Here is a 14,015-nt window from a genome sequence, read left to right on the forward strand (position 1 = left end):
CTCTTTGATCAGGTGGCCAAAGTACTGGAGCTTCAGCATCAGAGGACGGAGTCAGGCCCACATTCTGAGCAGCGGGAGGAAAGGGCCAAAGGACCAGGAGCTTGAGAGGCCTGAGGGCTCTCCCAGCGCAGGTGAAATGAGGGATGTCAGAACTAGAACCCAAAGGAAAAAGGAGGGTTGGACTGGGAGGGGCTGGGGGCGTCCACTCATTCACACCAGAAATGCCCCTCTGTGGATGTGGGCCATCTGGACAGAGGCTGGTATCCAAAAGACCCAGCTCTGGCTCGCCGGAGACCAAGCCTAAGAAGGTGGGGTTTGGGGACGTGGGAGCAGGGAGGCCACAGGCAGGGCTGGCCTGGCCTTCAGCACCAAGGGACAGGTCCCCAGGGGGTCAGCCAGAGGGGCAGCCCAGGGCGTCCAAGGTCTAGAGTTCCCACTAGTTACAAACGCAGGGACTGCAGTGCAGAGGGAGAGCCGTGGGATCCTGGACATGGAGCGTGGGATCAGAGTGAGACCAGCACAAAAAAGCGAGTTTTACGTGCTGTGTGAGCCCCAGGGATCCACAAATCCTCTACTAAGAAGGCCCATTCTAGTGCTGCAAGTGGAGGAAAAGAAACAGCTTCTTGGAGGCAAAGAGCAAAGAACAAGGGTTAAGTCAGTTCAGTGGCTCAGTCGTGTCCGACTCAGTGCATCCCCGTGGACCCCAGGCCTCCCTGTCCATCTCCAACTCCTGGAGCTTACTCAAACCCAACCATCTCATCCTCTGTCGTCCCCTTCTCCTCCTGCCTTCAATCTTTCCCTACATCAGGGTCTTTTCCAGTGAGTCAGTTCTTCCTATCAGGTGGCCAAAGTATTGGTGCTTCAGCCTCAGCATCAGTCCTTCCAATGAATATTCAGGACTGATTTCCTTTAGGATGGACTGGTTGGATCTCCTTGCAGTCCAAGGGACTCTCAAGAGTCTTCTCCAGCACCACAGTTCAAAAGCATCAATTCTTCGGCTCTCAGCTTTCTTTATGGTCCATCTCTCACATCCATACATGACCACTGGAAAAACCATAGCTTTGACTAGGTGGACCTTTGTTGGCAAAGTAATGTTTCTGCTTTTTAATATGCTGTCTAGGTTGGTCATAGCTTTTCTTTCAAGGAGCAAGTGTCTTTTAATTTCATGGCTGCAGTTACCATCTGCAATGATTTTGGAGCCCAGGAAAATAAAGTCTATCACTGTTTCCATTGTTTCCCCACCTATTTGCCATGAAGTGATGGGACCAGAGCCATGCTCTTAGTTTTCTGAATGTTGAGCTTTAAGCCAACTTTTTCACTCCCCTCTTTCACTTTCATCAAGAGGCTCTTTAGTTCCTCTTCACTTTCTGCCATAAGGGTGGTGTCATCTGCATATCTGAGGTTATTGATATTTCTCCCGGCAATCTCGATTCCAGCTTGTTCTTCATCCAGCCTAGCGTTTCTCATGAGGTACTCTGCATAGAAGTTAAATAAGCAGTGTTGACATACTCCTTTTCCTATTTGGAACCAGTCTGTTGTTCCATGTCCAGTTCTAACTGGAGCTGCTACAGATTTCTCAGGAGGCAGGTCAGGTGGTCTGATATTCCCATGTCTTGAAGAATTTTCCACAGTTTGTTGTGATCCACACAGTCAAAGGCTTTGGCATAGTCAATAAAGCAGAAATAGATGTTTTTCTGGAACTCTCTTGCTTTTTTGATGATCCAATGGATGTTGGTAATTTGATCGCTAGTTCCTCGGCCTTTTCTAAATCCAGCTTGAACATCTGGAAGTTCACGGTTCACGTACTGTTGAAGCCTGGCTTGGAGAATTTTGAGATTTACTTTGCTAGTGAGATGAGTGTAATTGTGCGGTAGTTTGAGCATTGTTTGGCATTGCCTTTCTTTGGGATCAGAATGAAAACTGACCTTTTCCAGTCCTGTGGCCACTGCTGAGTTTTCCAAATTTGCTGGCATATTGAGTGCAGCACTTTCACAGCATCACCTTTTAGGATGTGAAATAGCTCAGCTGGAATTCCGTCACCTCCACTAGCAAGGGAGGAAAAAAAGAACAAGGGAGGAAAAGCAACAACGACAGAGTGTATCCAGTCTCCTCCAGAAGGTGCGGGCCTCCTCAGGAGTTTTCCAGATGCTTCTTATTTACCCTCAAAGCACACTTCCTTGGGGCTTCCCTGGGGGCTCAGACGGTAAACAATCTGCCTGCAATGCGGGAGACTGGGTTCGATCCCTGGGTCGGGAAGATCCCCTGGAGAAGGGATAGGCTACCCACTCCAGTATTCTTGCCTGGAGAATCTCATGGACAGAAGAGCCTGGCGGGCTACAGTCCTTGGGGTTGTAAAGACTCAGACATGACAGAGAGACTCACACACACACATTTCATGAACCATGTCTATGTACGTATGTTGCCTTATAAGTTGTATGTTGATTGTTATTTTGAAAGTTTGAAGGTGTACTGCCAAGTATCTAATGTAACTCAGGAACGAAGTAGGGATCAGTCTAAGTTCTACCTTAAATTAGATTAATACCAGAATTGTCTGCCTCACCACAGTCAATTTTCCCAGTAGCAGAATTACTGATGTAACCTGAAAGACTGGTAATCCTATAGCGGTGTGAAACAGACATGTCAGTTCTGCAATGATGAAGACGTTCTGGAATTAGACATCAGTGCTGGTTGCATAACTTTTTGAATATACAAAAAAAAAAAAAAAGCCCACTGAATCATAACCTTTGAAAGGGGAAATTTCATAGTATGTGAATTATCTCTCAGTACTTTAAAAAGAAGACATGTCCAGGTGTAAAGTCACAATTAGCTTAGGAGACAGAGATGAATATTAAAGAATAATCTGTGAAAATCTGTTTAAGAGTTAGGACATCTGGTCACCTCTGGAATCACAGCTTCCCTGTTTTTGCCAGGGTGACACTCCTGGGCTAGAGGGCGGATGGGCAGAATGAATCAGAGCCCTGCGCCTGAACGTGTAAACAAACTGTTCGCATATTCAGGTGGCTGATGCTTACCAGATGCCAGGGTTCGGAGCCCAGCTCCCAGCCCACAGGGGCACCTGACAGAGCTCTGGCTGCTGCTTCAGGAGGAGCCCTTTCAGCAAATTCCCCTAAAAAGAACCTGTGTACGTGACCCAGACAAAGCCTGCGCCTATCTTACAGAGACTTGCAGTTTTCTTACCGGTTAGAAGCAATCGGCCTTGATCATCTGAAATACCGTCCAACGCACATTTCTCTGGTTTGCTTTGTCATCACCATGGCAGGAGCGCTCGCATGCCATCAGGCTTAAACGGAGCCTTTCTGTGAAACAGAATCTGCATTGACTGCATCCAGCTTCACCTTCGCCTCTGCATCTCTCCTCCGTGCACACGTTGCTGTGCAGACGCAGAGACACGGGCTCGGATAAAAACAGGAAAAGACCCCAGAGAGCAGAGGCGGGGCAGTTTCTGTTAGGTCATATTTACCAGTGTCCACGGGGCTCACTGGAGAAGGCAATGGCACCCCACTCCAGGACTCTTGCCTGGAAAATCCCATGGACGGAGGAGCCTGGTGGGCTGCAGTCCATGGGGTCGCTAGGAGTTGGACATGACTGAGCGACTTCACTTTCACTTTTCACTTTCACGCATTGGAGAAGGAAATGGCAACCCACTCCAGTGTTCTTGCCTGGAGAATTCCAGGGACAGGGGAGCCTGGTGGGCTGCCGTCTATGGGGTCGCACAGAGTCGAACATGACTGAAGCGACTTAGCAGCAGCAGCACGGGGCTCACTGCCCTGATCCTGCGAGCCTGTCTCGTGGTGGATGCTTGGGGAACGTCGGTCCCGTTACCCAGGTCCACAGAGAGTGTCAGACGGCCTTGGAACCAAGTCCAGATACAGCCTTCCCGGCACCCTGGCTCCGGAAACACGTTTGACGCTCTCGTTGACCTCAGAGGAACTGTCCCTGGCCGCAGCCCCCCAGAAGCTCTTTGCCTGGCCTGGGGGAGGTCAGGGAGGCCCTTACTGGCTGCGTCCTGCACGCCCTGCTTACTCTTTTCTTAATTTTTACTTTTTGGCCATGTCTCATGGCGTGTGAGATCTGTTTCCTGACCGGGGATCGAACCCGGGCCCCCTGCTTTGGACGCAGAGTTTGCACCACCGGACCACCAGGGAAGTCCCTCTTTTCCGGTTTTAAATTTAGTTTTGGCTGTGCTGGGTCTTCGTTGCGGCACGGGTTTTCTCTACTCGCAGCCCGCGGAGGCTGCCCCATTTGCGGTTCGCGGGCTTCTCTTGCAGAGCTTAGGCTCCGCGTGCGGCTTCGGGAGTCGCGGTTCCCGGCTCTAAAGCGCAGGCTCAGTCGCTCTGGTTCACGGGCTCAGCTGCTCCGCGGCATGTGGATCTTCCCACACCGGGGATCGAACCTGTGTCCCCGGCGTTGGGAGGAGGTTCTTCACCGCTGAGCCGCCGGGAGCCCCGGCTGATGTCTGCCCTGTGAGCCGGTGCTCACGCACAGCGCGCAGGGAGGGCCCGCTGCCCGCCTTGCAGCCCACCGTGGAGAGCCAAAGCCCCTTGAGAGCAAGGTGGTGACTGCGGACCCCAGCCCAGCAAGGCCCTGCGCCTCGGTGTGTGCACGCACCGTCTGCGCTGCTGACCCCGGGCCTCCGTGTCTCCCTTGGGTCTGTAACTCGACTGCCTGCTTGTCAACAGGGGTGTGTGTTGTTTTTCTCTAACAGAGACAGCTGATAAGGGAAAGAGCTTTACTGTGGCAAACTGATAAGAATCTGAGTGAATGCAGGGTACTTGGCTTTTGTTTTGCTTTGCTTAGATGAGCAAATGTGGAAATTATTATTGGTGTTAGAATCATGCAGAAAGGAGACCGAAGTTCAAAAAGCTGAAGCGGCTCATGGACATCCCCCGAGCCGGCGGGCCCGCGGTGCTCCGGGCTCCAGGTCACAGGCTCCCTATAACCCCTTGCTGTCCCACTTTTTAAAATTCTCTGCATGTTAAAATTTTTTTAAAGGCAAGCAGTATTAAGCATCTTTCTAAAATCATAAATAGCTTGTCAGATCACATTTCCCTTGGTATAACACACAGGCTTCCCAGATGGCTCAGAGGTAAAGAATGTGCCTGTAAAAGTCAGCAGACAAAGAGAGGCAGGTTTGATCCCTGGGTCAGGAAGATCCCCTGGAGGAGGGCATGGTAACCCACTCTAGTGTTCTTGCCTGGAGAATCCCATGGACAGGGAAGCCTGGTGGAATGCAGTCCATAGGTTGCAAAGAGTCTAGTACACGTATGAAGGGACCCCACTCTGTACTTCCCCAGTTTTTATGACCAGAGTGGACTGACCACACGGTGGATGACACAGAAGTGGGGCCACTTCTGTACGTGGTTGGTCAAAAGCAGTTTTCAACCTTCTGGGTACCATTTTTAAATTTCCTTTCAATCCATCCTGTTAGCATGAGCGTAACCGAAATATTTTTAAATACTTAAATGGATCTTGATGCCAGTATCCTTGGTTTTGTACATTCTTAGGGGAAAGAAATGAGCTAGAATAGGATAGTCATATCTTTGGCCGGGGGGCGGTATCATGCCGAGCGGCGGCAGGACGGTTTCTGGTGGCTTCCTCTGGGAAGAACTTGTGTTTAATCTCTGCCTGATGCACATTTTCTTTCTAGGTGACTTTGCAGATCACCCCTCCATGTACCAGCGAGAGGTATTACGAGCATCTTGGACAATGCTGTAAGAAATGTGAGCCAGGTTCGTGCGGCTAAACCTCCTGTTGTGGCCCTCCCAAAGTGGGTGGGACTCTTTTTTGTTTTAACCTTAGTAAATAACTGATTCTATCTTGCCAGATGAGAAATGAAATCGGATAGGCTTCTTATGGCAGTGGCAGGTAGTAATGTCTGTCACTCTGAAGACAAAAATCTTACTCTCAATAGATGAAATAACTTAAAAATCAAGAGCAGTTTCAGGAACTGGAATTAAGCACCAGTTTTCTAAAACACTATTTCTGGAGAAGGCAAGAGGTTTTTTAAAAACTCTGTTTTAGAAGTTTATGATTCAAACTCTCAAAATATGCAATACAAGTCTTATTTAAAAGGATCACTTGCAGTAGTTCCCTGGTTGTTCAGTGGTTTGGGCTCCGCTCTTTCACTGCCATAGCCCAGGTTCAAACCCTGATGGGGAATTAAGATCCCGCAAGCCGTGAGGTAAGGCCAAAAAAAAAGTATTAATTTCATAGAAATTCGCCAGGGGTAGGGTTGGGGATGGGGATGACTGTCTTTGAATCACTGCTAAAAATTGCCTAAATCCTGTTATAACTTCTCCCAAAACAGCTACTGAGGAGTAGGAGGTAAATCGGTCACCATTTCCCCAAAGTGGTTTTGACAAGGAGGTGTCAGCTGCTTCTGTGGCCTCGGTGAGGCCCCAAGTCTAGAGGGTTCTCACTCACTCCCAGTTCTGGGGAGGGAAGAGGAGCTTTGAGGAAAAGGAGCTTACCTTATTACAAATCCTTTATAGATATTTCAGCTACAAATATTTTTTGGGTGCACAGAGTAAAGATCCATTGATTTCACGCATATGCGTGTGTGTGAGTTTCTGAGCGTGTGTATTACTCTCTGATCAAACAAAGTTAACCGTGAACCCACAGTGTTCGTAGGACAAAAGAAACGAACTCTGCGGGTCGACAGTAAAGGGGTTTGAAGATGGAGAGGTGAGGCAGGAGATGAAGTTTCTCTTGCTTAGTCCCCAGGGAACCCCTCGAGTTCTGCAGGCACCAGTTTGAAAACCGTAGTTCTTTTCCTGAGTGAGCAGAGGTTGGGAGTGGAAAGGGCTAGGGTTTTACTTAGAAGGTCTAAAAGACTGTGGTGACCACAGGCATAGCAAACCCCAGTGAGGTTATCTGGGCCAGCCAGGAGGCCTGAGGAGCCCCTGCTGTGAGACATGACCTCTGTCTTTGGGGGACATCCTGGGACCATGTTCATGTAAAGGGTTTGGTAGATTGGTGCTTTTGTTTTTTTCCTTGGCTACACTCTAAGACTTGCAGGATCTTAGTTCCCCGACCAAGTATCGAACCTGGGTGCTCGGCAGTGAAAATGCAGAGTCCTAACCACTGGGCTGCCAGGGAACTCCCAGATTGACTCATTTTTATTGATTTATTGGGAGGAAGCAGTTTTGATTGGCGCATGTTCCCCCTTCTAATTTAAGGAACATACATGTCTTCCAAATGCACCACTACGTCTGAGAGCGTCTGTCTGCCCTGTGGCTTGGACGAGTACCTGGACACCTGGAATGAAGAAGATAAATGCTTGCTGCACAAAGTCTGCGACCCAGGTGAGTCAGCCTGTCGGGGCAGTGTGGGTGAATGACATTGTTGGATATGGTGATGCTCTGACTTTGGGGGCAAGGAAGACGTCTGCCCACAGACCCCCGAGGGTGTGCCTTAGAGCCCAGGAGCACTGGGTTACGGCTTTTCGTATAGAACTTCTGTCCTGGAATATATCTGTTTTGTTTTGTTTTTACTGAAAGTGAAAGTGAAGTTGCTCAGTCGTGTCTGACTCTTTGTGACCCTGTGGCCTGTAGCCCACCAGGCTCCTCGGTCCCTGGGATTCTCCAGGCAAGAGTACTGGAGTGGGGTTGCCATTTCCTTCCCCAGTTTTTATTGAAGTACAGTTGCTTTAGTGTTGCGTTTGTTTCAGGGGTGTGTGTGTGTTCTTTTTCAGATTCTTTTCCCTTATAGGTTATTACAAAGCGTTGAGTGCAGTGTCCTGTGCTGAGAGTTGATCCTTGCTGGCTCTCTGTTTTACATACAGCAGTGTGTATATGTTAATCCCAGACTCCTGATTTATCTCCCCTCCTACATTTCCTCTTTGCTAACTAGGTTTGTTTCCTATGTCTGTGGGTCTCATTCTGTTTTCTAAATAAGTTCATTTGTATCATTGTTTTAGATGCCACATATAAGTGATAATATATGATATTTGTGTGTTCAGTCCTGGAAGGTATCTTACACTTGACAGAAGGTCTCCACGGCACTTCCACATATGTTGTTACTTAATTCTCACAAAACAACCCTGTGAGAAAGCTACGCTTACCCCATCGTAAAAATGAAGAAACTTACAATTATCCCATTGTAAAAACGAAGAAACTAAGAGGCAGTGAGTGATTTCTCCAAGGTTACAAATGAGAAGCAGGACTCAAAACCAGATCTTCTAACTCCCAGGTCTTTTTCCTAAACCATCCACGTCTTCCTGCCTCCATAGTCTGATCTACTTACCATTACTGCTATAGGGCTTTTGCCTCAGAGCTTTTAAAAATTAAAGCTTATTTATAAGAATAGGATCAAAATATGTCTCCTGAGTCCCAACCCAGAAGCTCCTTTCCTCCCCTCTTTTTCCATCTTTCATTCAGGTCATCTGTTAAGGAAGCCACGCCGTTAGTCCTGTGGGGTTTCCACTGTCAGGGCTTTGCTAGCTGCATTATCTCGGTCTCATTAAACGATGTCTTCTGTCCCCTGTATTTCCTGTAAAGGGGTTATTAGATTTAGAAGGCTGATCAGAATCTGGTTTGGGTTTTTCTGCTTTGTTTTTGGCAAAACTCCTTCAAAAGGTGATGTCAGGGGTCACAGTGTAGCTGCTTCTCTCTTTTCTGGGTGATATGAGCAGCTGTTGACCGTCATGACCTAGATCCATTTTCATTTAGGGGCTGCAGAAAGGTGATGTTCCAACTCCATCATCCTTTCTTCATTTATTGGCTGGAATGCTTTCTAACCAGAAACTTCTCTCATCAACTGGTCGTTACCCTGAAGTGCAGTCTGTACAGGAAAGGCAGAATGAATGCTTTAACTTTATTTTTCCACTTTTCAAAACAACGACCCCATCACCAAGTTGTCTCCAGAGGATCTGTATGAATATAACGAGCTAGCTTCCTCTCTCGCTCCCTGTCATCTTGGCAGCTGCACTCAGTTGGAGGCATCCCACACCTAAGGCTGCAAAGAAGATGAAAAAGTCGCTAGAGTTGATCAACTCTAGGCTCCAGTCGCTCCAGTTGATCAACTCTAGGCTTCGTTATGAAAAGTGGAAAGTGTGTGCTGGGGTACAAGCAGACTCTGAAAATGATCAGACAAGGCAAAGTGAAACTGGTCGTCCTCGCTAAACTCTGCCCAGCCTTGAGGGAATCTGAAATCGAGTATTATGCTACAATGGCCAAAACTAGTGTCTGTCACTGGCACTCAGTCGCTCAGTTGTATCCAGCTCTTTGCGACTCCATGGACTGTCACCGACCAGGCTCCTCTGTCCTTGGAATCTTCCAGGCAATATTTTGGATCGGGTTGCCATTTCCTACTCCAGGGGATCTTCCTGACCCAGGGATCAGACCTGCATCTCTTATGTCTCCGGCACTGGCAGACAGATTCTTTACCACTAGTGTCTATCACTATGGTGGCAAAAATAACCTTGAATTGGGCACAGCGTGTGGAGAATACTGCAGAGCCAGATACTCTGGCTTCCTGAGCCAGGTGACTCTGATATCATTAGAAGCATACCAGGACAGACTGGTGAAAAGCAGATCACGCACAATTTTTCTTTAATAAAACTAGCCAGAGCTTATTTTTTACAAAAAAAGAATATTATGAACTCATGCATTTACATATTGGAGGTGTTTTAATCTACTGCAGTTACTAGTTTTACTGGGGCTTAGATTATCTCTCCTCTCCCAAGTGACCCTCTTTTGATACAGCCTTGGGTATCTTTAAGAGCTCTTTCTCCCAGGCTTATCTTGGACATTTCCTTCCCTAAAGCTGGAATCAGCCATTTTTCCAAGGATTTCTCATTGCTTCATTAGAACAACTGATTTAGTGACTTCAGTCTGGGTGCTCAGAAGGCTCATTGCTACAAGGATTGATCCTTGTTTTTTTTTTTCAATAGACAGAACAAAAATACTAGGAAATAAGTTTTTTTTAAAGCACTGTAACATTTCTAAAATTAGAGAAAGCTGGCAGATTTTGTCTGGAGAAGATAACATGGAAACTCCACTGAGCAGAAGCATCTGATCAAGTCTTTTTTTCTTTCCCATTGCTTAGTTATGAGTTTGACTCATCACTGTCTCTTGGAAAGAAAGATTCACTCTGTCTACTGCCAAAATTGATTAAAGCCCCAAACCTGGTGCATTAAGATATTTAAAAATATGTCAAAATCATCTATCACCACAGAGGGTTATATGCACTTACTTTTGAGTGGTGGAGGGGGGCTTCCCTGATGGCTCAGCAGTAAAGAATCTGCCTTCCAAGCAGGAGTCGGGGGTCCGATCCCTGAGTAAGAAAGATCCCTGAAGAAGGAAGTGGCGACCCACTCCAGTATTCTTGCCTAGGAAATCCCACGGATGGGGGAGCCTGGCGGGCTATAGTCCGTGGGGTCGCAAAAGATTCGGACACTCCTTAACAACAAATGACAACCACAAATTCTGAGTGGGAGACCGGAATTCAAGTTTTCCAAGGAAAATGACTCTTGTCCATGTGCGTTCCAGACAGTTTGTCCCTGTTTATGCAAGTCGGTCTTGGTGCTTCACAGCTGACCTGGGCCTCGGAGAGTGGACCCAGAAGGGAGAGGGACCTCCCGGCCCCCAGCTCTGGTCTGGAAAGAAGTGGGGTAGGAGACACTGCTTCCCTGTGGTTACAGCTGGAGACAGTGAACTGGGAAATGTTTCTGGTTGGTTTGTTTCCTCTTGCAGCTCTGTCCTTGGCAGTCCAGGCTGCTATGGCAGAATACCACAGACTCCGTGGCTTAAACAGCAGATACGTATTCCTCGAAGCTCTGAAGGCTGGAAGTCTGAGATCAGGGTGCCAGCATGCTCAGGCTCCTGATGAGGGCCCTCTCCTTGGCTCCAGGACAGCCACTTTCTTGTGTCCTCATGTGGCAGAGAGCAGAGGGAGAGTGAAACCATGTTTTCTGCTGTCTCTTATTATAAGGGCACTAATTCCATTCAGAGGGGCTCCACCCTCATGACCTAATCACCTCCCAAAGCCCCCACCTCCTAACGCCATCACACTGAAGGGGATTAGGATTTCAACATAAGAATTTTCAGGGGACACAAACATCAATCCATAACTAACACTGATAAGTATTAAGGAATATACAGTACAAGGGCTGTTTGGACAATCCAGATTAGGTGAGGCTGTATAGTGGTAGGAGGTCTGTTTTAAATAGTGTTATTGTGCTGTTTTGTGTGTGTGTGTGTGCAGTTGATTCCTGTTGTTCACGGTGCCTGCATGCGTGCGTGCTAAGTCGCTCATCCAGTTCCAGCTCTCAGCAACCCCTTGGACTATAGCCCACCAGTTCCTCTGTCCATGGAATTCTGCAGGCGAGAATACCGGAGTGGGTTGCTATTCCCTTCTCTAAGGGATCTTCCAACCCAGGGATTGAACCCAGGTCTCCCCTCTGAAGACAGATTCTTTTACCACCTGAGCCACTGGGGAAGTCCTTATTCATGATAGTTAGTTAAGTTCTATAAAGTCAGCACAAACACTGAGTTAGGAAATACTGCCCCTGGGTGCGTAAATATGACCGAGATTTGTGCCTGGTTTTTGTGTAACCTTATTTAAGAAATATTTTGATTCATAACAATGTCCCAATAAACAACACTGAACAAAGTTTCTCTAACATATGGATTTTCTCTGGAAGACATATCACTGCCTTCTCCAGAACGCTCAGCAACAGTTCAGCCCTAGGCTAGGGGGCCACTTTACTGAAGGAGCTCACCAACAAAAAACACAAAAATAAGGCACTAGACAGACCCCAGGAAGGACTCTGATTTCCAGTGAGAGCTGAAACTGGAAGGCAGCACCACCTCCTCTGCCCTCTGCTGGGAACGCACCTGTCGGCTGGTGCCTCAAAGTTTTCACTGTTCTGCGTGCTTCTGACGGAGAAGGCAATGGCACCCCACTCCAGTACTCTTGCCTGGAAAATCCCATGGACGGAGGAGCCTGGTGGGCTGCAATCCATGGGGTTGCTAAGAGTTGGACACGACTGAGCAACTTCACTTTCACTCTTCACTTTCATGCACTGGAGAAGGAAATGGCAACCCACTCCAGTGTTCTTGCCTGGAGAATCCCAGGGACGGGGGAGCCTGGTGGGCTGCCGTCTATGGGGTCGCACAGAGTCGGACACAACTGAAGCGACTTAGCAGCAGCAGCAGCAGTGTGCTTCTGAGAATAACTGCAAAAGCGCCAGGAGTGTTGATTTGGAGGATACGATTAGATTTTAAGGAGAAGGTGAAATCGCAAGTATGAACCAGCGAATAACAAGGATGAGCTGAGCATGTGAACATTTACCTCTGTTGCACAAACCCTGGAAAGGGCTAGGAGGTTTGAGATAAGCAGAGAGCACTCTGCTCTGTGTTGTAAGAAAAGAGAGGACAAACGCCTTATCCTGAATTTGGGGGAGAGATTAGTTTCCACGTATGTCGCCAGGCCCAGCCTCTGTACTTCTCCCACTTATCTGCTCACACAGGGAGGCAGGTCTGTTTCCAAGGCGGCCCTCCAGGATCCCAGATGAACCCCATCTCCAGAAACCCTATAGGTTTAGATCCCATTAGCCCTGGTGTTAAGAATGCGTCTTACATTAGTTTACTAGAAATCAAGGAGCTGTGAAGTCCAGTTTTGCATGAGTCAAAATCCTCAGTGCTTAGCAACTACCCGGGCTTTAATCTTCCTCCTACCATGAAGATTGACTTCTCAAAACGCACAGGTGTCCTAATTATTGACAGAGAGATAAACCAAAAACGAGCGGGCTGTTTTGGTCCCAGCACTGCAGGTGCGCAGGGGAACCTGAGGGTTCCCGAATCCTGGCCTCCGTGACTCACCGCGCGCGCCCCGGCCGGGCGCGAGGGGTCCGAGGGGTCCGGGGTCCGGGGTCCGGGGTCCGGGGCGAGGACGGCGGGCGCGAATGGCACGAGGCGGACGCTGTATCTTTCTCTCCCGCAGGCAAGGCCCTGAGGGCCGTGGAGCCCGGCAACCGGACGGCGCCGCGCCGCTGCGCCTGCACCGCCGGCTACCACTGGAGCGAGGACTGCCGCTGCTGCACCCGCAACGCCGAGTGCGCGCGCGGCTTCGGCGCCCGGCGCCCCGGTACGCGCGGCCGGGCGGGGCCTCCCCGGGCGCTCCCCCGTGTGCGGGCGGGCCCGCGCCTGCGGCCTCTCGGCGCGCTCCCCTGCGCCGTCACGCTCGGCCGGCGCGGGGGCGCGGGAGGAGACGAGGGTCCCCGGGGGCCGAGCGCGGGGTGCGCGCCCGCAGGACGCGTGAGAGCTCGGCGCCCATCCCCAGGCTCCTCCTCCTGCGAAACCTTCCCACCCCCATTTAGGGGGAAACCGGATCAGGCAGGGGTCCCCAAACGTTTTGCAGGGGCAGGGGTCCCCAAACTTATGTGCCCACTTAGAAGAATTTTGCAAAGCCATGTGCCTCCAGCCAAAATTTTAAATCGACATCTAAGCATTTTTATTACAAATTTCAAGAGTTGCTAAGGATTTGGTTTCCAGGGAATTAGTCCGTAACACTTTCTAAAATTTTCAGTGGGTTCTGAACTCCGTAGCAGTTGGATACCCATCATCATCCATGTAAAAAGGTGGCTATCAGAGGCCTTCCCTGGAGGTGCGGTGGTTAAGACTCCACGCTCCAGAGCAAGGGACGTGGGTTTGACCCCTGGTCGGGGAATTAAGGTCTAGCATGTCCCAAGGTGTGGCCAAAAATTAAAAAAAAAAAAATCGCCCTGATCGTCTCTAACTGTTGGAAACTCTATGTGGCTCTTTTCTCTCCTTTGATTTGTATCCATTTCACCTTCCCCACAGAGTTTCATAGTAATATATTTTTAGGCTCAGAGGGTTTTTACTAATTACCTTTTCATACTCTTTCACATTTTAAAAACGAACCCATGTGAAATTTTAATTTTCTTTTCTTTTTGGTTGCACCAGGCACCTTGCAGGATCTTGGTTCCCCCACCAGGAACAAACCCCCATCCTTAACCCGCTCCACCCCTG

General features: G+C 48.9%; 1 protein-coding gene across 3 annotated transcripts in view; it reads left to right on the plus strand.

Moving 5' to 3' along the window:
- The window catches only part of TNFRSF11A (TNF receptor superfamily member 11a), a 62,966-nt gene that overhangs the window by 20,933 nt on the left and 28,018 nt on the right, over positions 1-14,015 (plus strand). For all 3 annotated transcript variants that reach the window (XM_059881110.1, XM_059881111.1, XM_010819019.4), the window contains exons 2-4: positions 5,669-5,750; positions 7,200-7,325; positions 12,967-13,110. In XM_059881110.1, the coding sequence (XP_059737093.1) occupies positions 5,669-5,750; positions 7,200-7,325; positions 12,967-13,110 (352 nt within the window). The remainder of the gene's footprint in view (positions 1-5,668; positions 5,751-7,199; positions 7,326-12,966; positions 13,111-14,015) is intronic.

Source organism: Bos taurus, chromosome 24, assembly GCF_002263795.3.
Source record: "Bos taurus isolate L1 Dominette 01449 registration number 42190680 breed Hereford chromosome 24, ARS-UCD2.0, whole genome shotgun sequence".
Classification (NCBI taxonomy): Eukaryota; Metazoa; Chordata; class Mammalia; order Artiodactyla; family Bovidae; genus Bos; species Bos taurus.